The sequence below is a fragment of the Entelurus aequoreus genome, linkage group LG03 (assembly GCF_033978785.1).
Source record: "Entelurus aequoreus isolate RoL-2023_Sb linkage group LG03, RoL_Eaeq_v1.1, whole genome shotgun sequence".
In the NCBI taxonomy this organism is placed as follows: domain Eukaryota; kingdom Metazoa; phylum Chordata; class Actinopteri; order Syngnathiformes; family Syngnathidae; genus Entelurus; species Entelurus aequoreus.
Genome location: NC_084733.1, coordinates 27,291,218 through 27,313,694, shown reverse-complemented (window position 1 = coordinate 27,313,694; position 22,477 = coordinate 27,291,218). Strand labels below are relative to the sequence as shown.

Genomic DNA, 22,477 nt, shown 5'->3' with positions numbered 1-22,477 from the left:
CTGAAAAATACAGATACAAATTAACTTTTAAACAATTTTCTTTCCAAGAATTGTTTTTAGTGATTAACATGCATCAAAGGAAATTCAAGTTACCGTATTTTTCGGACTGTAAGTCGCAGTTTTTTCATAGTTTGGCCGTGGGTGCGACGTATACTCCGGAGCGACTTATGTGTGAAATTTTTAACACATTACCTGTCAAGTTCCACTTATTGACTCCGTAAAGGACACCAGGACAACTCGGATTTCCAATTGATCAACTTTATTTATCCAACTTTTTGGCTTTGTTGGTTTCTTTTCTGTTGATCTTCATTCAATCAGGTTGTTAACCTTCGAACACAAAGAAACAAATGGAAAAACAATATATGTACAGGTATTTACAAAAAGGTTCAAATTCAACTGACTCAAACAGGTATTATTTTTAAAGTTAAATTTGCAAACTTTTAAATACCATTGTTTAAACTTTTAAATTATCTAACATTACTTTTCAAAAGGACTCTAGACACTTAGATTAAATGCATGTGAATGCACTGTCAAATTAACCAGTTTCAGTAAAAATGAAACAAGTAAATCAGAAAAGTAGTTTTAGTCACTTTAAAGAAGTCAAAATTAATTGATCATTTAATTTAATCAATCAATCGTTTAATTACTTAATCGTTCACTCAATTAATCATTTAACTAATCATGCAATTAAGTAATCAATCATGTAAATTCATTACCATGATGGAACTGAGTAAATCCACCAAACGGAGTAAAGGTAAGTAAAAGGTAAGTATAATTAGCTTAATTAATAAGGTAGCTTAATTAGTAAGGTAAGTATAAAGGTAAGTATAATTAGCTTAACTTTAAGCAAAAGTTTTAACATTTTTATCCTTCAACTTTGCTTTTATCTTTATTACTTTTAACTTTGAACCATAATCTTTGACTTTTTATCCCTTTAAATTGAGCTTATTTAACAATTCAATTAACTCAAGCTTTTTAATTATCAAACAGTAAGAAAATACCCAGATGCAATCAATGCTCAAGGTTGGAGTAAATTTGCTGTGGTTCAAACTAAAAACAATTTAAGACAGGTAAGTAAACCAACATGTCAAGGTGAGTTTTAACAAATAAGCATTTCAGCATATTGCAAAGTGGGTATATTCACCGACCATTGGTGTGTTGGAAGTCTTTTAAAGATGGATCTTGTAGATTTTTGCGTCTTGCCGCTCTGCTTGCTTGCATGAAATGAGACAGCACCACCATTCCTTAACAGCTGCCTTGAATCAGCCAATTGGTGGCCATCTTGACCTTGGTGTTCTGGGAAATGTAGTTCTTTCTGGTACTTCACCAAGGAGTAAGATTAAGGAGGAGACAGCTCCTTACTTCCAGGGCAGGGACACTTCATTCACACTGAGTTTCAACTCCACACCTCCCACTTGGCCCTCATGGTTTTCAAAACCCAATGGGGTCACACAGGTCCTTCCTTCCTTTGTTCTTCAATGGGAATTAGAATGATGAGGCGTCTGACATCCCTATGCAGGATTGTTGCTGGGATTTGATGTCTGAGCCTCTTGGTTTTCGTGGTCGGTTTTTCTTTGTCGCTTGTCTTCTTGATGGGGACAGGATAGCTGGGAAAGGTCCTCACAAGCACGTCTCTTACGATGCCTTTGCTGTCCGTATTGGCTCTGACTACTCTGGCCAGCTTGTACTGTCCTCTCAGGGCATTTTGGTCAGCCAACCAGACCACATCTCCGACAGAAACATTTCGCTCTTTGGTGTGCCATTTGTTTCTTATGAAGAGGTTGGGTCCAGCTAGTTGGCTCCATTTCTTCCAGAATTTGGTGACTTCAGCTTGAATTACTTGCAGTCTTTTATAAGGATAGCGATCAAACTGGAAGTCTCCAGGATCTCCCTTAGGGTTGGCACGCCCTAGGAGCAGAGAGTTCGGGGTGATGTATTCCACACAGTCTTCCCTGCTTTGAGTTCTTGCATCGATTGGTCGCTCATTTGCAAGGTTGGCAGCCATGTAGAGGAAGGTTTGAAATTCACCCCAGGTGAAGACACCATCTCCGCCGACATTGGTCAGGGCCCGTTTGACCACTCTGACAGCCGCTTCTGCAGCACCATTTCTGTGGGGAGAATCCGCAGGGTGGATCTTCCAGGACCATTCTGTTCCATGGTTGGCAGCCATGTCTTCGACTTGAGACTTGTCCAGTCGGTCAAGGAATGTGTACAGCTGTTCCAGAGCAGGTTTGGCTCCCACAAAATTTGTGCCGGGGTCTGACCAGAGCTTCCTGGGATGTCCTCTGAGTGACGTGAACCTCTGATAGGCGAGGAGGAAGCCTTGGGATGACTGGTCACTCACTAGTTCAGTGTGTATGGCACGGGAGGCCATGCAACTGAAGACGATTCCCCACACTTTCAGTCTGGTTCTTTTCTTGACTTCATCCTTCACTTCATAAGGGCCGAATAGGTCCATGGTTGTGAATTCAAAAGGAGCAGCTGGGGTGGTTCGCTCTGGAGGTAAGTCTGCCATGATTTGTTGACACTTCTTTGCTCTGTTCTTTCTGCAAACTATGCAGCTGTCAACTACTTTCTTGGCAATTCTCCGGCCCTTTATTATCCACGCTGTCTTCCTCATCCGTAGAAGGGTTCCTGCTACCCCCTCGTGGTTAGCGTCATGGGATTCTTGTGCCAGCAATGTTGACACCCATGCTTCAAATGGCAAGACTGGCACGGCTGTCTCATCTTCGTTAAATATCTGGATCCTCCCTTCTTGAGCTGCGAGGAAGACGTCTTCACGTGCACCTTCTAGTTCAGTGCCAGCCAATCCAGCCTGCTTGGGTGTTGCCTCCCACTTTGGTTGTCCTGGGTTCGACCTCCTCTTCAGCCACTGCTCGGCAGCTCGTCGTGTCCAGGCAACAACTCTGATCAGTTTTGTCAGGCTACTGAACCTTTTTACAACCACAAGATGTTTCACCCAGCTAGTGGGTTTTCTTCTTGGCATAATAGGTTTCGATTCTTCACAGGGACTTTCCTTTTCCGGAGTGGCCAGTGGGTCTTCTTTTTGCCGACTCATCTTAGCTTGAGCTCTGGTCAGTGCAGCAGAGAATGCCTTTCTTTGAAGCTTGTTTACACTCTCCCTGGCCTGGGCTGCAACTTCTCCAGCTGACTGAATAGGCCACTCCTCCACTGGCCACTTCAGGAACTCTGGTCCGTTTTGCCATGTGGATTCCTCATTTAAGTCTTTGGGATTGCCTCCTCTTGTTATTAAGTCAGCAATGTTCAGATCTCCTCTGGTCCACCACCAGTCTTGCACTGGCCCGGACATCTGGATTTCGCCCACTCTGTTGGCGAAGAAGGTTTGGTATCCGTATGATTCTCGTTGGATGGCCCCGAGGACTGTTTGACTGTCCAGTAGGTGGAACCATTTCTCAATCTTCATACGGGCATGTTTCTCCACGTACTTCCGAATTCTGGCAGCAAAGACTGCGCCACAGATTTCTGCTTTTACAGCATCTCCCTTTTGGTCCAGGGGTGTCAGTTTGGCCTTTGCTTCCACGAATCGAACTTCAGTTCCGTGACTTGTCTCCCATCTGACGTACATCACAGCACCATAGGTTTTGTCACTTCCATCAGAAAATGTGATGCCGTAGGGTTTCCCTTTCCAGTCGGGCGGTGTGAGGCTCCTGTGGAATTTCACCTGTCCAAGCTGGGCATATTCCTCGAAGAGCTGTATGGCTTCTTCCCTGAGTCTTTCTGAAAGAGGTTGATCCCAGGTTTCTTGGGTCAGCTTGCCACCCCCTCCTTCTTGGAATGCTTTACGGACGAGAATTGCTCCCTTCTGCTTGACCGGTGCAACTAGGCCGATTGGGTCGTACAGTGCAGCAACTTGGCTTAGGAGAGCTCTCCTCGTCAGTGGGTTAGGCGTTTCAGCTCTCACCTCCTCTTCAAGAAGATCTTTGCCAACTCTCATCTTTTTCTTCCTATTGGAAAAGTTAACCGCCGTCAGCATGTACAGTTTGTCTTTGTCCACCTGGTAGCCGATGCCCAGGGCTTTGTTCTCTCCTTCTCTTATTTGGTTTGGAAGAATCAAGGTGTTTCCTTGCTCTGGCTTTAGGACATCCGCTTCAGTTTCTTTCCTCCCACTTTGCCCTGACCTGACCCATGGTTTGAGGAAGAAGCCTCCAGCCTTTAGGACCTCTTCAACTCCAGCTGTGATTTGGTCAAGTCTGGTCAGGTCATTGTGGGAGGTCAACAGGTCATCCACGTAGCTGTCTTCTTCAATGACTCTGCGTTCATCCTGCAGGTGAGTGAAGTTGGGCAGACTTGCAGTTTCCCTCATGGCCAATTGAGCAATGCAGCCAGCAGGTTTGTCACCCATATTGACTCTGGTGACGGCATACTCACTGATTTCCTCTTCTGGGCTGTCTCTCCACAGGAACCTGTGCAGATGCATCTCTCGCTCTTCCAACCAGACAGTGTTATACATCTTTCTGATGTCGCCCAGAGCTGCGTTCACTCCTTCTCTGAATCGGAGCAGGACAGCTCTGATGGGGTTGAGAACATCTGGTCCTTTTAGGAGAAGATCATTCCTGCTCACTCCGTTGTATTTTTGGCTGCTGTTCCAGACAATACGAACTGGTGTAGTCACTGAATGGGGATTTGGCGCCACCAAGTGGCTGACATACCAAACTGGTCCTTTCCACTTCTCCATGACTTCATTGGTGAGTTTTATGGCTGCGCCTCTTTGGACCATTTCATGGATCTGGGTGGAATATGCAACTTTCCAGTCTGGGTCTTTGCTCAGTTGCTTTTCCATTCTCAAGAAGCAAGCTTGGACTGCTCTTTTGTTGTTGGGGAGAGAGGCTGGATTTTCAGTCCAGGGATATTTGGCATCCCAGTGTGGAGTTGAGGAGTGAGAGTCCTCCATCTTGTAGGTGAGTCCTCCTTTAATGATCTCAAACTCCCTCTCCTCCGCCAGGGTCATGTCCTTTCCTCCTGGAGGACAGTTTCCACACCGGCAGCTTCCACATTTCGGCTCACATGCAGCTCCGATGCTGTCCCAGTGCCACCAATCAAGAAATTCACGGTTACTGGCAGATGTAGTTGCGTGGGCCACATCGTCCTGCTGTAGCCGGCCTGGCTCAGACGCTGGGACTGTGATCTCTTGGTATCGGACAGCAGCGGTTCTCATGGAGCGGGCAAAGTGGGTTCTTGACTCATATGCTGCCACCTCCACTTCTTCGAGCAAGTCAGGGTGTGCTCCACCGACTGTTTTGCCCAGGGGGCTCTCCCATAGGACAAGGTCACCGATGACTTTTAGTCTTTGGGGTGCGAGTCGTCCCTCGCGATGGCTTATGAGGAGCTCGACTTCCTCTGGTCTTTCTAACTCCTCAAGCTGGACATCTGGGAAGAAGCTTTTCAACTTTTCGGGTTCAGTTGCTTGATGGACCTTTGCAATTTGCTCCAGGCCATAGCAGACCAGTTGATGTGCTCGCTCAGTCCCCTTGGGAGTCTTGACTCGGACCTTCAGGAGGTACCTTTTCGTCCTGACTTTCATTGTCATGCCTCCAACTCCATGTACGACCAGCGCTATGTCTTCACTTCTCAGGCCAAGTCTTTCGGCAGCTTTGTGAGTGATGTAATTTGTGTCGGATGCCAGGTCTATAAGTGTGCCAATCTTCTGACCTGCGTTAGCTGTGACCATCATCAACATCATCATCACTGGTAACTCAGCCAGCCCAGTTTCCTTCAGCAGTTCAGACTGGCCCGCTGATTTGAGAGTCATTGAGGCTCGGTTTGAGAATGCCTTTCTGCCCTTCTCTGCCAGTTCTGGGGCAAGTTGTGACAAGAAGGCCTCCTGTTCCTCAGTGAATTTACCTTTTCCTTCTTTTCCTCCTTTTGCACCTTTGCTTCCTTCTCTTCTGGCCTCTGCTGTTGGGCATAGGAAGTAGTGGTGGTCAGGTGTGCCGCTTGCCCTTTTGCAGTCTTGGTTTCCGCATAGGAAGGTGTCTCTGCAGTAGCCACCTGCGTCGTGATACCCAAGACACTTCCTGCACGCTCCCAGCTTCTTCAGGGCCATTTTCTTCTCGTGTAGCTTCAAGCCTTTAAACTTCTTGCAAAAGTAGATCTTGTTGGTGTGCCCACCACCACCACAAATGCCACAGACCTCGTCACCATCTTTACTCGTAGCCCTGGTAGATGCAAACTTTCTTTCTGGCTTCTTCCTGTCTGCTTCTTCCGCTTTGTCCACCAGCTTTAGTTGCTCGAGTCGTTCCAGTATTTCCTCCTGGCTCTTTAGGAACTTTAGGAGCATATCAAAATGGTTGTCTGGGGTTACACGGTTGGTGGGCTCAACCATATACATCAGCCAGTCTCTTTTTATGAAATCTGGTAACTTGCTTTCAATCGACCTGATGACGAGGGGGTTTCTGATGGCTCCAGAGTTTCCTAGCTCCGTCAGGTCAGCCAGGGCCTTCTCCACAGCTTGTATTAGGTCAATGACCTTCCTGGGCTGGTTCCCCTTGACTTGTGCCATCTTGTCCAGCGCTTCCAAGATTTCGACTGTGATCGTTGATTTGTTGCCGTACCTGTTTTCGAGGACCCTGAAGATATCTGTTGCTGTGGTGTAGGTGGACAGTCTTAGTTCCTTGGCAATGGAATCACTGACGCTCTCCAACAGCTGGATCTTCTTTACCTCTGGTGATCCAGTCGGCTCCCCTTGTTTCTGGAGGCTCTCCCAATCCTTCTTCCACCTGTGAAAGTCTATTTTGCTCCCATGGAAGACTGGTAGGGATGTAGGCTTTATCCTCACAATGGGATGTGTTGGTTGGCCAGGTCGTCCTCCTGCACCTTGATCAGCCAGCCTCCTGGATGTGGCGAATTCAGCTTTCCTCAACTTGAGCCTGTAGTGAGCTGCTTTCACTTGTGTTAGTTTGTCATCCATCTCGTCCTTTAAGTGCTGAGGGATCCATTTCTCCCAATGGGCCATGGTATGGATGGTAACACTCACCGTCTCATTCAGCAGGGTGAGGTAAACGTCATAGCCTTCCACGTTGTTGCTTTCAACTGCTACATTTTCAGCCCTTTGAATGGCGTCCTCTGCCTCGGAAATCGCTGCCTTCAGCTCAGTCTTCCCGTATCTTCCCCACAGGTTGGTCTGGACAATGTCCTTGATTTCTGCCATCTTATCTTCGGCATCTTTTATAGTTGCTCGGATGTCATCCTCCTGCTGTTTCTCGAGCTCCCCATCTGGGTCATCCTTCTTGACGTCAGCCTCCAGGCCAATCTTGAAGTCCTCGTTGGCATCCAGCAGTGATGTGAAACGGTCGGCAAACTTGGCAAACTCCTCTTTTAGTTCGGATTGCAGCATGGTGCCTGCTCCTCTGGAGATCAGGTTGGCCACTCTGGTCAGGTTCCTCTTGGCTGTCGTCCTCTCCTGCTTGAGGATCACGGCAGTCTTCCCCAATACCTCTTCGGCCATCTTTATCCCGTTTTCTCCGGCGTCCACAGCTCCCCTGGGTCTTGAGGCCTTTGATCTTCACTGTCCAGGGCTGGTCCGTGGTTAACAACTGTCAAGTTCCACTTATTGACTCCGTAAAGGACACCAGGACAACTCGGATTTCCAATTGATCAACTTTATTTATCCAACTTTTTGGCTTTGTTGGTTTCTTTTCTGTTGATCTTCATTCAATCAGGTTGTTAACCTTCGAACACAAAGAAACAAATGGAAAAACAATATATGTACAGGTATTTACAAAAAGGTTCAAATTCAACTGACTCAAACAGGTATTATTTTTAAAGTTAAATTTGCAAACTTTTAAATACCATTGTTTAAACTTTTAAATTATCTAACATTACTTTTCAAAAGGACTCTAGACACTTAGATTAAATGCATGTGAATGCACTGTCAAATTAACCAGTTTCAGTAAAATGAAACAAGTAAATCAGAAAAGTAGTTTTAGTCACTTTAAAGAAGTCAAAATTAATTGATCATTTAATTTAATCAATCAATCGTTTAATTACTTAATCGTTCACTCAATTAATCATTTAACTAATCATGCAATTAAGTAATCAATCATGTAAATTCATTACCATGATGGAACTGAGTAAATCCACCAAACGGAGTAAAGGTAAGTAAAAGGTAAGTATAATTAGCTTAATTAATAAGGTAGCTTAATTAGTAAGGTAAGTATAAAGGTAAGTATAATTAGCTTAACTTTAAGCAAAAGTTTTAACATTTTTATCCTTCAACTTTGCTTTTATCTTTATTACTTTTAACTTTGAACCATAATCTTTGACTTTTTATCCCTTTAAATTGAGCTTATTTAACAATTCAATTAACTCAAGCTTTTTAATTATCAAACAGTAAGAAAATACCCAGATGCAATCAATGCTCAAGGTTGGAGTAAATTTGCTGTGGTTCAAACTAAAAACAATTTAAGACAGGTAAGTAAACCAACATGTCAAGGTGAGTTTTAACAAATAAGCATTTCAGCATATTGCAAAGTGGGTATATTCACCGACCATTGGTGTGTTGGAAGTCTTTTAAAGATGGATCTTGTAGATTTTTGCGTCTTGCCGCTCTGCTTGCTTGCATGAAATGAGACAGCACCACCATTCCTTAACAGCTGCCTTGAATCAGCCAATTGGTGGCCATCTTGACCTTGGTGTTCTGGGAAATGTAGTTCTTTCTGGTACTTCACCAAGGAGTAAGATTAAGGAGGAGACAGCTCCTTACTTCCAGGGCAGGGACACTTCATTCACACTGAGTTTCAACTCCACATTACCGTGAAATATCAAATAATATTATTTATCTCATTCGCATGAGCGACGAAGCAAATGGCAGCCATCGCCACACACACGTCAGCAATCGTCACTCACACGCCAACCAGTAAGAATTCGGCGGGGCGGGTCACGGCAGAAGTGCATTGTGGGTTTTGGAATGCTAACTGCTATATGCTATACGCTACTGCCGGAGCTATTAAAATGGATCACATCAACATTGGTGGTAACTTATAAAAACTGAGAAGGACTGAACTAAAATGGCACCAAAAAGGAAATCATATACTGCAGATTTAAAGCTGGACATAGTGAAATATGCAGCAGAAAACGGCGATCGAGCAGCAGAAAGAATGGACGCTAGCGGGGCATACCAGGAGCGACACCGAGGAGGAAGATTTCATGTTATTTAGCGATCGGGAGTGACAGATTGTTTGGTAAACGTATAGCTTGTTCTATATGTTATAGTTATTTGAATGACTCTTACCATAATATGTTACGTTAACATACCAGGCACGTTCTCAGTTGGTTATTTATGCGTCATATAACGTACACTTATTCAGCCTGTTGTTCACTATTCTTTATTTATTTTAAATTGCCTTTCAAATGTCTATTCTTGGTGTTGGGTTTTATCAAATAAATTTCCCCCAAAAATGCGACTTATACTCCAGTGCGACGTATATATGTTTTTTTCCTTCTTTATTGTGCTTTTTCGGCCGGTGCGACTTATACTCCGGAGCGATTTATAGTCCGAAAAATACGGTAGATTAAAAAGGTATAAAAAATGTTTCAAAAACGTGCAAAAATGTTGTAAAGGTGTGGGGGATATAATAAAATTCAGTTTGGATCCTCAATTTAGCCCCTGCGTGGGACAAACATTCCAGCACAGTGTTCAAGCATCAGCTGTTTACATTCACAACAAGATACTCCAGTCTCAAGTATCTGCTAAGCATCAGACTTTGGAGACACAGAGGCCACATCAAGGAGGTCAACAAAGAACCTGACACCTGGGAGACACATTTGCATTGAATCACCCATGCAAAGCAACAACTGGGTGGGGAGAGGTGGCCATTAAAAATGGGCCTTGAGGCTGCAAACACTCAACAAGCTCCCAACTGCTCCTCCTCGTCTTATCTGGAGCAGGCGGGAGGAGAGGAAGACGGCGGGAGGAGAGGAAGACGGCGTGACGCGTGAGGAATGAGATCGTATAGCGACAGGCAGGCCGCGGAGCAAATTGCGACGAGCGGCTGACAAAGCGGGTTTTAGTGTCATCTCGCAAGGCGAAGACGCGGGCCCAAGTGGTGGCGACTGCCTTGTGAACTGTAAATCATCGCATTTATAAGGAGAGATTAGGTTTCCCTGTATACACGGGAACACTTTAGGTCTTTAAAACTTCTGGAACTTGTTAGATAAATCCAAACACGTGGCGAGCGTAAGTGCGCCCACTATACGATGGGCTTGAGAAAAAGGCACTTGTAAACATTGTAACTCGGGCATGGGCGGGATGGTCAACAATGTGAAGTGAAACAAAAAAAAGTTCCTTCGCGCCCCCCTCTCCTCGCCCATTGTGAGGCCATCAGATAGCGGCTTGCAGGAGCCCACGCCTGTCTCAGGGCTATGCAGAAGAGATGGATCCGTGCATTTTCAGTGTCAGATAGCATCCAGCCAGGGCTAGTATTGATCTAACGCTGCACGGTGCTCTTTGTGAATGCCCCAGCTGCTTTGGGGGGCTTTTAGATAAGCAATGCAATGGGAATTGTTTTGCAGGGTTTTATTCTGCCTAAAAGCCTCTTTCAGTGTTCCTACGTGAAAACCATCACTTAATTCAACACTCCATCGCTCAGGAATGAAAAGTCCTTTCCCTTGACGCAAGGCGGCAAATAAGCATTAAAACATCCGTCTTGGGGGGGGGGGGGGGGGGGGGGAAGCGAAGTTTGCTGTGGTACTGTGGAGTATTAGGAATCAAATTGTGAAAATATAATAGCAGCACTCTGGGTTCTGTGTGTTATTTATTTATGTGGAATCTCTGGGGTGAAAATTAAAAACATGGTTTAGTATTCGTGTTACTCTTCCTATCACCCTGATCAGCATGATGCAGACATGGCAATGAAACATGTATCGGCCCCTCCAGGAATGTTGGCGCTCAAGCGTGCACATAAACAGTCTAATAAAACGTATATTTATTTCTAGTGTAGACGTAGCAGAAACAGCAACGTGTAACAAATATAATAACTCTTTATTGCTGTCATCTTGCCGCGTAGCTAAGACCTACTTCCAGTTCCTGTCTACAGCGAAGTATTCTGGGTGATGTGTATAAAAACATCCTTGTGTTTTCCGGACTATTAGGCGCACTTAAAATCCCTTTTTTTTCCTCAAAACTCGACAGTACGCCTTATAACCCGGTGCGCCTAATGTAAGGAATGAGTTTGGTTGAGCTTACCCACCTCAAAGCTATTTTGTTTGGTACATGGTGTAATGATAAGTGTGACCAGTAGATGGCAGTCAAACATAAGAGATATGTGTAGGCTGCACTATGATGACAATATGTCTCAAGTAAACAACACCAATATTTTAAATGTTCCATTGAAAATATAGAACATTACACACGGCGCTCAAAAATCTATCAAAATGTTTTAGTACGACTTTGGTAAGATATGAAACTGCACCGCTTGGAGGATTGTCGGAGCATTAAACAGATTAGTATTATTATGGTGTGTGAATAAGGTACAACATATTATCTGGCGTTGTGTTTCACAATATTGTGCAAAACCAACTTTTCTTACCTTCTGGTACCTTCTGATGTGTATATGGGATCTGCGTAAATCCTGAAAAATGACACACAAAGTCGATAATCTTCTTCTTTTTCTCTATCTTCTTGTTATGGGACATTCATTGCAATTTCTAATATAAAGTAGTGTAAAGGTCTTACTTATATCTGTCAGTAAACTCGCCATGAAAGCGCTAAAACATACCGGTGTAGTGAGTTTACATTATTCACCCAAGGAACTTTAGTTATTAGAGTTCCGGTCGGACGGTTTTTCACGGGACACATTACCGGTGTGTTTGTTTCCGGATGAGGAGATGCTGCTCTGTTATTGATTGAAGTAAAGTCTGAATGTCATTAAAACAGTTAGCTCCATCTTTTGACACTTCTTCCACTCCCGTCCTTGCATGCTACACCGCTACAACATAGATGACAGGGAGAAGATGCTGCCGAAGGTGAGCCAAGTAAATAAGACCGCCCACAAAACGATGCATCCGGAAGCGACCGTCAGAAAGCGGCTTGAAGATGATCTGTAAAACATAATCTATGCAACATTTTGACCAAAGAACTACCATTACATGTTATGTAGACCAGTGTTGTTCAACCTTTTTTGAGCCAAGGCACATTTTTTGCTTTGAAAAAATGCAGAGGCACACCACCAGCAGAAATCATTAAAAAAACGAAACTCAGTTGACAGTAAAAAGTTGTTGTCGCAATTGTTGGATATGACTTTAAGCCATAACCAAGCATGCATCAATATAGCTCTTGTCTCAAAGTAGGTGTACTGTCACGCCCTGTCACATCACGCCCTGAATTATTTGGAGTTTATTGCTGTTTTCTTGTGTGTAGTGTTTTACTTCTTGTCTTGCGCTCCTATTTTGGTGGCTTTTTCTCTTTTTCTGGTATTTTCCTGTCACAGTTTCATGTCTTCCTTTGAGCGATAATTCCCGCATCTACTTGGTTTTAGCAATCAAGAATATTTCAGTTGTTTTTATCCTTTTTTGTGGGGACATTGTTGATTGTCATGTCATGTTCGGACGTACATTGTCCTTGCTCCACAGTAAGTCTTTGCTGTCGCCCAGCATTCGGTTTTTGTTTACTTTGTAAGCCAGTTCAGTTTTAGTTTCGTTCTGCATAGCCTTACCTAAGCTTCAATGCCTTTTTTGGGGGGCACTCACCTTTTGTTTATTTTTGGTTTAAGCATTAGACACCTTTTTACCTGCACGCTGCCTCCCGCTGTTTCCGACATCTACAAAGCAATTAGCTACCGGCTGCCACCTACTGATATGGAAGAGTATAATGTGGTAAATCTGCCGATCTCAAGACAGTATAGAAACTCAACAACAACACATCATTTGCAGACTATAATTACTGGTGAAACTAGATAATCTCCCACGGCACACCAGACAGTGGTTGAAAAACACTGATGTAGACCACAATGAAGTGTTTTACATTTAGAAAAAAAAAATTATAGTATGACTCCTTTAATGCGCCCTATAATCCGGTGTGCCTAATGAAATGAAAAAACATCCAAAACAGACCATTCATCGGCAGTCCGCCTTAAAATCCGGTGCGCCCTATGGTCCGGAAAATACGGTACCAGAAGCTATAATCTTCCTGAGAGATCATAAAATTGGTTGAAAAATTTGGCAGGAGTCTTTAATCAAATAATACGTTATTAAATACATTAATACATAATGCTGCAGTGTTACATATGTAAAAATGTAACTATTTTATATTTTGAGGTGCATTGCATACATATTTTATGTTGTACTGTACTGCTCTATAATTACGTACTGCATGTGCAGTGAATTACAATGCAAAATGGGAATCGGCGCTCCTGCAAGCGTGTTTCAGTTAAGCACCGACTCTCCCCTTTATGCTAATCATGAGCCAGTCAGGTGGGTGAAGCATCAGACAGAAGCGAGGGGTGGGGGTTGCTCTGTGTGTGAGGGAGACATGGCGATGGGCCCCTCCCTAAAATGACTCATAGGCTGCATGGGCTGACACCACACCTCATTCACAGGCAATAATGAGCAATGCTAATGAGCTGGACAGCCACCCTGCATGCTCATCATTAGGCAGGAGTCGTGATACATGTCCGGCCTGGAAGCATCATCAAGAGATAAGGATGGGAAGCATTATGCACAGATCACTAAAAAGGCCCTTTTTTTTTTTTTTTGCCTAATCCATATCTTTCTGGGATATTTATTAGGAATATATATTTTGTGTAATTCAAAGACAAAAACACAGTTTCATATATTTTACCCCCAAATATAAAACATAACATAATGTGAAATTAAACATGTATGTGTACTGCATTCACCAGCCTTCTGCCGGGCACATCAGATAAAGCTTAATCAGCATGCAGGGTTATGATGTTGCATTTCAGTCCTATCTCTGTCTGAGAGCTAGACAAAAAAACAAAACAAAAAAAAAGCATATATCTCCTATGCAGCGGTCTCCCCCTTTTTTTTTTGCACCACCCCCTTCGTCTTCTTCCTAAGCCCCAGCTGGGGGAAAAAAGAAGGTTGCAGGGTGTATGTGGGGGGAAGGGCTGCAGAGGAGTAAGTGATTGCCCTCTAGGGGACGAAGCAGGAGAGAAAAAGAGAAGGGCGCCTTATCGGCCCCCAGCCTCCTCCGGCAATGCTGACTACCACCCAGTGCCAGGGGTGTGTGGGGGGCTGGGGGGTGCAGGGTTGCCTGATGTGGGTGCACCGAAAGCGACCAACTGCATGATGCTGCTTCTTCAGCCTGCTGGTATGGCGGGGTTTATTTAAAATGAGTCAACCATTACTGTTTGTTTTGTTTATTGGCAAGATTACACATGCACAAATATAAGCAACTGTATCGGTGAATAATGCATTTATTTTACATTTTTGGCCTTGGTGGAGGTATTTTATTTATTTATTTTGTCACTTTTATTTTAAATTATATATTATTTTAAAATGGGTTTTCATTATTTTTCTGAAATTGCCTTCCACTTTAAAAACTGAATCTTTAAACTATTCTGCAAGTTTAGTTCTTACACTTTATTTAATTTGTATCTTGCAAGTAATTACTGCCCGATTTTTCATGATAAAATGTGTACATTGGTCCAAAGGCAAAGGTCTTACAGTGTTTAGTGAGTATCATTGTTGTTACAACCATGCTCTAAACCACAAGTATCAAACTCAAAGCCCGGGGGCCAGACGTGGCCCGCCACTTCATATTATTTGGCCATCGAAAGCCTGGAAATAATATGTATCAATAAAGTACTGTAACTTTTCTTACTAAATGTATTATTTATTTCTATTTTGGGAGAAAAAAAATATATGTACTCCATGTAATCGCAAATTATGTTAACTTAAATGTTGTCTAATTATGCAAAAATATATGATAAAAATTTCAAACCATTATTTTTATAGAAATAAATAGTAATAATAATGATTTCAAAGCAAGTTATCCATCAAATTGTGCAATGTAAAAAAATCAGCAATAGATTTCATGGTAAAATTGTGAAACGTACTGTGGTTTTTACAGCATTTTTCTCTAAATTAAAAAAACAGTACTTTTTTTACTGTAATATACTGTGGTGTCATACACTGAAAAATTTGCGGTAAAAACAAATGAATAAACTGGCAGCTCAGGTGCCAAAATTTTACTGTAGAATTGCCTTTGTTTTATTTACAGTAAAAAACAAATGTACATTTTACAGTAAAATTCTGGCAACTGAGCTGCCTTTTTTTTTTAACATAAAAACAGCAGCACTTTTTTTCCACTTACAGTAATATACACTACATTTTGAGGTGACATTTTTGCAATTTACCATATTTTTTTTACATTTTAGTTTAAAAAAAATCTACCAATAAAATGCATTAAAACATTGTGTAACAATAGTATTCACTGTTAGAAGCGGCCCTCTAGGGCGAAACATAACTGAGATAAGGACCTCAGTGAAAATGACTTTGACACCTCTGCTCTAAACAAATGTGAATCCTAGCATTTATCAATTAGAATTTGATTGACCAACATGTTCCCTTTATCACTGTATGCCATCATTGCCGCTTCATGTTTATTCAGTAAATAAAGCCCAGTCTAAGTGGGAAAAAATGCAACCATATCCATTTGTTATCGCTGTAAAACTGTGCAATGATTCAAATTAGGAATAATTGGGGAACGTCTGTATCAAATTTGATTTTTTGGCACGTTTTTTTAAATCAGTCACTTTCATTTTCCATAACGTCTCAGCGAATTTGATATAAAAACCTAATAAGAGATTCTATCAACTGCTGTGTTTACATCAGGGTCTCAAACCTAATTTATCTAGGGGCCCACTCGAGGTAGATTATTTAGAATCATGTTTTAATCATGTGACTAAATGCGTCAGCTACTCCTACCAGCAGCTATAGTGACCCTGAGCTATGGTAGGCTTTAAGTCATTACACGTATGGAATTGAAGGAAAAACATGTTTATATTTTGACACCAATTGGTTCCACGTGGGATGGTCTGAGACTCTACCGCTTGCTTATAGGAAGTTGCTTCGTGTGTTGCGCAACGTGTGTTTTTTGTGCTGTCATGTTGTGTTTGTTATTGGAGTTGGATTATTTCCTGGTAAACACATTATGTAACATTACGTTGCTATTTGTACCCAAGCTAACATTTAGCAATGTTGAACTTAATTATTCTGCGAAGAACTTGAAAAACCATAAACATAACACATTTACATGTTTTGTTTTTTTTTACCTTTCAACGAAAATGTAAATCAACGCCTTCCATCCCACATATTTATTTGTCGTGAGTTTAAACCTCGGCCGAGTCATACCAAAGACTATAAAAATGGCACCCATTACCTCCCTGCTTGGCACTCAGCATCAAGGGTTTGAATTGGGGGTTAAATCATCAAAATGATTTCCGGGCGCGGCCACTGCTCCCCTCACCTCCCAGGGGGTGGAACAAGGGGATGGGTCAAATGCATAGGGTACTTTCACCACACCTAGTCTGTGCATGACTAACAGTGGCACTTTAACTTTTTAACTTCAGAAGCAAAATAAATTAACCTTTTACATTGTTATGGTATGGTTAGATTAAGCTTTGACAATTTATAATATAACAAATCTTGATAATTAAATCCTAGAAAAAAAACCTTTTACAGCTTCAAATCACCCGCTGACCCATATTTGAAAGCACATTTCATAATTATCCTGCGAAGAACTTAAAAAAACCTTAAACATAACACATATACAAGCTTTTTTTTTTTTTAACTTTTCGACAAAGACGTAAATCGACCCCTTCCATCCCTCGTATTTATTTGACCCACATTCGTTTTGATTAGCATTGTGCAAAATAAAATGGTACACGCGGTTATGCAGCTTTAAAAAAATGCTGTACTACTGACCTTCTTGCTGCTCAGTAGCCTTGTGGTTAGAGTGTCCGCCCTGGGATCGGTAGGTCGTGAGTTCAAACCGAGTCATACCAAAATGGGACCCATTACCTACCTGCTTGGTACTCAGCATCAATGGTTGAAATTGGGGGTTAAACCACCAAAATGATTCCCGGGCGTGGCCACCGCTGCTGCTCACTGCTCCCCTCACCTCCCAGGGGGTGGAACAAGGGGATGGGTCAAATGCAGAGGGTACTTTCACCACACCTAGTGTGTACGAGACTATCAGTGGCACTTTAACTTTTTAACTTCAGAAGCAAAATATATTAACCTTTTACATTGGTATGGTATGGATAGATTAAGCTTTGACAATTATAAAATCATCTAATCTTGATAATTAAATCCTATAAAAAACCTATTACAGCTTCAAATCACTCGCTGACCCATATTTGAAAGCACGTTTCATAATTATCCTGCCAAGAACTTAAAACATCTTTAAACATAACACATTTACATGCTTTTTTTTTCTTAACCTTTCGACGAAGACGTAAATCGACCCCTTCCATCCCTCGTATTTATTTGACCCACATTCGTTTTGATTAGCATTGTGCAAAATAGAATGGCACACGTGGTTATGCAGCTTTAAAAAAATGATGTACTACTGACCTGCTTGCTGCTCAGTGGCCCTGTGGTTCGAGTGTCCACCCTGAGATCGGTAGGCCGTGAGTTCAAACCCCGGCCGAGTCATACCAAAGACTATAAAAATGGGACCCATTTCCTCCCTGCTTGGCACTCAGCATCAAGGGTTGGAATTGGGGTTTAAATCACCAAAATGATTTCCGGGCGCGGCCACCGCTCCTGCTCACTGCTCCCCTCACCTCCCAGGGGGTGGAACAAGGGGATGGGTCAAATGCAGAGGGTCATTTCACCACACCTAGTGTGTGTGTGGCTATCAGTGGCACTTTAACTTTTTAACTTCAGAAGCAAAATAAATTAACCTTTTACATTGTTATGGTATAGATAGACTAAGCTTTGGCAATTATAAAATCATCTAATCTTGATAATTAAATCCTATAAAAAACCTATTACAGCTTCAAATCACACACTGACACATATTTGAAAGCACGTTTCATAATTATCCTGTGAAGAACTTAAAAAACCCTAAACATAACACATTTACAAGCGTTTTGCTTTTTTTTTAACCTTTCGACGAAGATGTAAATTGATGCCTTCCATCCCTTGTATTTATTTGACCCACATTGTTTTAATTAGCACTGTGCAAAATAGGATGTTACACGTGGTTTTGCAACTTTAAAAAATGCTGTACTACTGACCTGCTTGCTGCTCAGTAGCCTTGTGGTTAAAGTGTCCACCCTGCTGCTCACTGCTCCCCTCACCTCCCAGGGGGTGGAACAAGGGGATGGGTCAAATGCAGAGGGTACTTTAAACACACCTAGTGTGTGTGTGACTATCAGTGGCACTTTAACGTTTTTACTTCAGAAGCAAAACATATTAACCTTTTACATTGTTATGGTATGGATTGATTAAGTTTGGCAATTTATAATATAATATAATCTTGATAATTAAATCCTAAAAAAAATCCTTTTACAGCTTCAATTCACCCGCTGACCCATATTTGAAAGCACGTTTCATAATTATGCTGCGAATAACTTAAAAAAAAAACCTTAAACATAACACATTTACATGCTTTTTTTCTTTCTTTCTTTCTTTTTTTTTTTTTTACCTTTCCACGAAGATGTAAATCGGCGCCTTCTATTTATTCGACCCACATTCGTTTTAATTAGCATTGTGCAAAATAGGGATGTTACACGCGGTTATGCAGCTTTTAAAAAAAAAAAAAAAAAAAAAAAAAAAAATTGCTGTACCACTGACCTACTTCTTTTAGTCTGATGCACACATGCGCGCGCACGCACACAGACCAAATACAAAATAGCTTGGCGGGGGCACAATAACACGTCTGCAACAGTGTCCAAGCGCCACCTTCAGTATCCAACCTGAGGGGAAGGGGGAAAAAAACGCAAATAATCACCCCTTTTTTTTTTTTTTTTTTTTTTTTTTTTTTTTTTTTTCATGCAATGTAAAACCATGGTGGGCATTTGCGCATTTTACGCGCCGTAATGCGTAAATGTGTTTTTATTATTATTCATATTAAATTATTTTTGGTGTGTTTATTATGATCGTCTCTGGCTGCCCCAGACACTAGTGTGTGTGTGTGTGTGTGTGTGTGTGTGTGTGTGTGTGTGTGTGTGTGTGTGTGTGTGTGTGTGTGTGTGTAAGGAGGGAGGGTGGGGGGTTGGACTAAAGGGGTTAAGAGGAGTCTTGGATGGAGTGCAAGCAACCTGATTGGACGTCGCGTCGTGACGCAGGGGACGCGATAACTAGTTAAGAAGGGCAGTTTGGAAGTCTGCGAAAAGAGTGCAGACGAGCTTGGGGAAAGAGGCAAAACAACGGAGAAAAAAAGCAGAAGTAGAAAAAAGGGGTTTCGAGAACCACGAGGTGGCACCCATGGTGCAACACACCGACACCAGCGAGACGGACGGCGGCATGTCGCGGGAGGCGACGGACTCGGAGGAGAGTGAATTCACGGCGTGCAGCCCCGTCGCCATCAACCCGGACTGGTGCAAGACGGCCACCGGCCACATCAAGCGGCCCATGAACGCCTTCATGGTGTGGTCCAAGATCGAGCGGAGAAAGATCATGGAGCAGTCGCCGGACATGCACAACGCCGAGATCTCCAAGCGGCTCGGCAAGCGCTGGAAGATGCTGAAGGACGGCGAGAAGATCCCGTTCATACGCGAGGCGGAGCGGCTCCGGCTCAAACACATGGCCGACTACCCCGACTACAAGTACCGGCCCAAGAAGAAGCCCAAGCTGGACGGCGCCAAGTCCGCCTCGGCGGCGCCGTCGCCGGAGAAGTGCGGCAAAAAGACCCCCGGCAAGAAGTGCTCCAAGATGAAAAAGAAGCCCTACGCGGACGAGTACCCGGCTTTTAAAGTCGCCAAGGTGGTGAAAAGCGAGCCGAGCGACGACGACGATGACGACGACGACGACTACGAGGAGGACTATAACCGCCATCACCACCACCACCACCACCATCACCACCACCACCACCGCAAGGAGGAGCGGCTGCGGCCGTGCAGCGTCGCCAAGGTGCCGGCCAGCCCCACGCTCAGCTCCTCGGCCGAGTCGGAGAGCATGTACGAGGAGGTGAGAACCGGGAACAGACTCTTCTACAACATCAAGAACATCTCCAAGCAGGGCGCGTTGCACGCCGCTTCCTCACCAGCATCCTCCCGGTCCGTCTCCACATCCTCCTGCTCATCCTCCTCCTCCTCAGGCGAGGACGCGGACGATTTGCTCTTTGACTTCAGTTTGAATTTCGCCCCCAGCGCCTCCGGCTCGGAGAATTCAGGGAACCTGTCGCTGTCCCTTGTGGATAAAGACCTGGACTCGTTCAGCGAGGGCAGCCTGGGCTCTCACTTTGAGTTCCCCGACTATTGCACGCCTGAACTCAGTGAGATGATCGCGGGAGACTGGCTGGAGGCGAACTTTTCCGACCTGGTCTTTACATACTGATTTGAAGAAGAGAAGAAGATGAAGAAGAAAAAAAAAAAAGAAAGAAAAAAAACAAAACATGTCCTGATCAAGTTTGCCTCCTTTGTGTGAAAAAAAAGGAGGTTTGAGATGCTTATGAAGCCGGTGGTAGCAAAAAATGTACAAAAAAAAAAACACTATTTTTTTTTTTTTAATATTTGGCAGCATGACAGGGTTTTATGGATTTTCCCCTGCATGGGGGAGGAGAAAAAAAACACTTCTATGCATCTTATCCTCTTTTAGACAAACTGCAGGGAGATGGAAGTCAATCTGTGAACTGTTCAGGATGCTAAGTATTTTTTTTTTTGTTTTTTTTTTTGTAAACCGATTCCTTTTACCTCCTCCGTCCCCCGTCTTCAGCAGCAATGTGCGGAGAGAGGAAAAAACAAACAAAAAGAACACATTTTGATACATAACAGACCTCATCTTTTTAAAAGAAAAGATATTTTCAGGCATATTTTTGTACAGTCCAAAGGGAATGTTCTTACTGGGCTTTCAGTGAGTTTCAGGCACTTCTTCCCTTTATTATGATTTTTTTTATTTTTTTTAACGCATGCAAGGGAGTCCTGGTTTGAAGGATTAAGTTAAATTAAAATCTTGCATCAAAAATTGCCTTGTGATTTTCAACTGGGTTCTTTTTGTACAGTTGTAGAGCAGATTTGTCGAGTATTTGTAGACACATTAAGGCGTCATGGGGGAACACATACCTCAGAGCTGGAACTAGTTTCAAGATTGTATATGTACTGTATTATAGTAAAAGTTAGGAGTTTATGTATATCATACTCGTGATATGTGGATGGGTCCCGATCGCAGGTGTGAAACTGGATTTTTTAACGGCACATACTGTCTTTTTTTTTTTTTTGCCCCCCTTTTTTTCTCTCTCTTTCTCTCTCTCTCTTTTTTTGTGCAATATAATACTCTTCCTTAAAGATACAGACCATCAACAATTGTAGCAAGTGATGGAGAATTTGAGCAGACTTGTGCACTGTCAACATTGTTTTGATGCTGAAAGCCTGTCCGGGCTGCAGAGAAATAATAAAACAAATCAGCTGGAACTGATGCAAAAGTTTAATATGGCCTGATGTGATGTGACGATACATGCATACACATTGATGTCCCTGTTTTTTTTTGGAATGTTATCGGGAATATTATGGGAACTAGTTGACTGATCATTCTGCAAAAAAAAACAAAAGGGCATGATGTGATAACAGTGGTGGTCAAGCAAGCAAAAAAGTACATTCCATAATCTTGTTTCATTAAATGAAACTTTATTTTAAAACAGAAGACTGCCTTCTTTTTTTTCTTTTTTTTATCATAAACCATAAACCTGTATTTTTATTTCTTGCACTTGAAAAAGCAGTTTATTTTTTATGTGGGTCTCACATACTGTTTGATAACAAAATAACGGGCAGTATAGTTACTACACAATCCTGAGTGTGAACCTGTCATCTTCACAAAAGTAAATAATTAAACGAGAACCTACCACCCATCCACTGTCCTTTTCAGTTTGTGAATATATGTACACAACTGTGTGATTTGTTTGGGGGGGAAAAAAAGTCTGATGCCTATTTTGTATTAGGCGGCTACTCTTTGAGAAATGGATGGGCTCAAACTAACATGTGAATTCACATTTAATAAAAAAAAGGAGAAAGAAACTAACTGCCAGTGTTGATTTACTACCACAAAAGCGGACGCTGCGTCTTTAAGGAATTGAATCGCCCGCTCTGCCGGCGCCGGGCGTTGTGATTGGTCGAGCCGGCCGGTTCCCTTGGCGACCGGGATGGAAACAGGAGCCGCTTCCCCCCTCCTCCATTCTCCCTTGTCTCTCTCGATCCCTTCCTCCTTCCCTCCCCAGCATGTGGGAGCACTCAGTGTGTCTGGCTCCCATTCAGAAAAGTAGCTCCATGCTCAGCACTGAGCGGCTTGAGAGGTGGGTGGGGGGTGGGGAAGAAGAAGAAAAAAAGCACTGCAT

The 22,477-nt window shown here is 42.9% G+C and overlaps 2 protein-coding genes across 2 annotated transcripts; one reads left to right on the top strand and one right to left on the bottom strand.

Annotated features, from left to right (window-relative positions):
* Positions 1-266: 266 nt before the first annotated feature.
* LOC133645625 (uncharacterized) lies at positions 267-2,226 on the bottom strand. The gene is made up of 2 exons (XM_062040476.1): positions 1,149-2,226; positions 267-327 (listed from the first exon to the last, which is right to left on the bottom strand). The coding sequence occupies exon 1, from the start codon at positions 2,168-2,170 to the stop codon at positions 1,448-1,450; it is 723 nt and encodes a 240-aa protein (XP_061896460.1). The 5' UTR covers positions 2,171-2,226; the 3' UTR covers positions 267-327; positions 1,149-1,447.
* A 17,083-nt stretch (positions 2,227-19,309) lies between these two features.
* sox11a (SRY-box transcription factor 11a) lies at positions 19,310-20,544 on the top strand. Its single transcript, XM_062041575.1, has one exon. It carries the CDS (start codon positions 19,417-19,419, stop codon positions 20,485-20,487), a length of 1,071 nt encoding a protein of 356 aa, XP_061897559.1. The 5' UTR covers positions 19,310-19,416; the 3' UTR covers positions 20,488-20,544.
* The last annotated feature ends 1,933 nt before the right edge of the window (positions 20,545-22,477 follow it).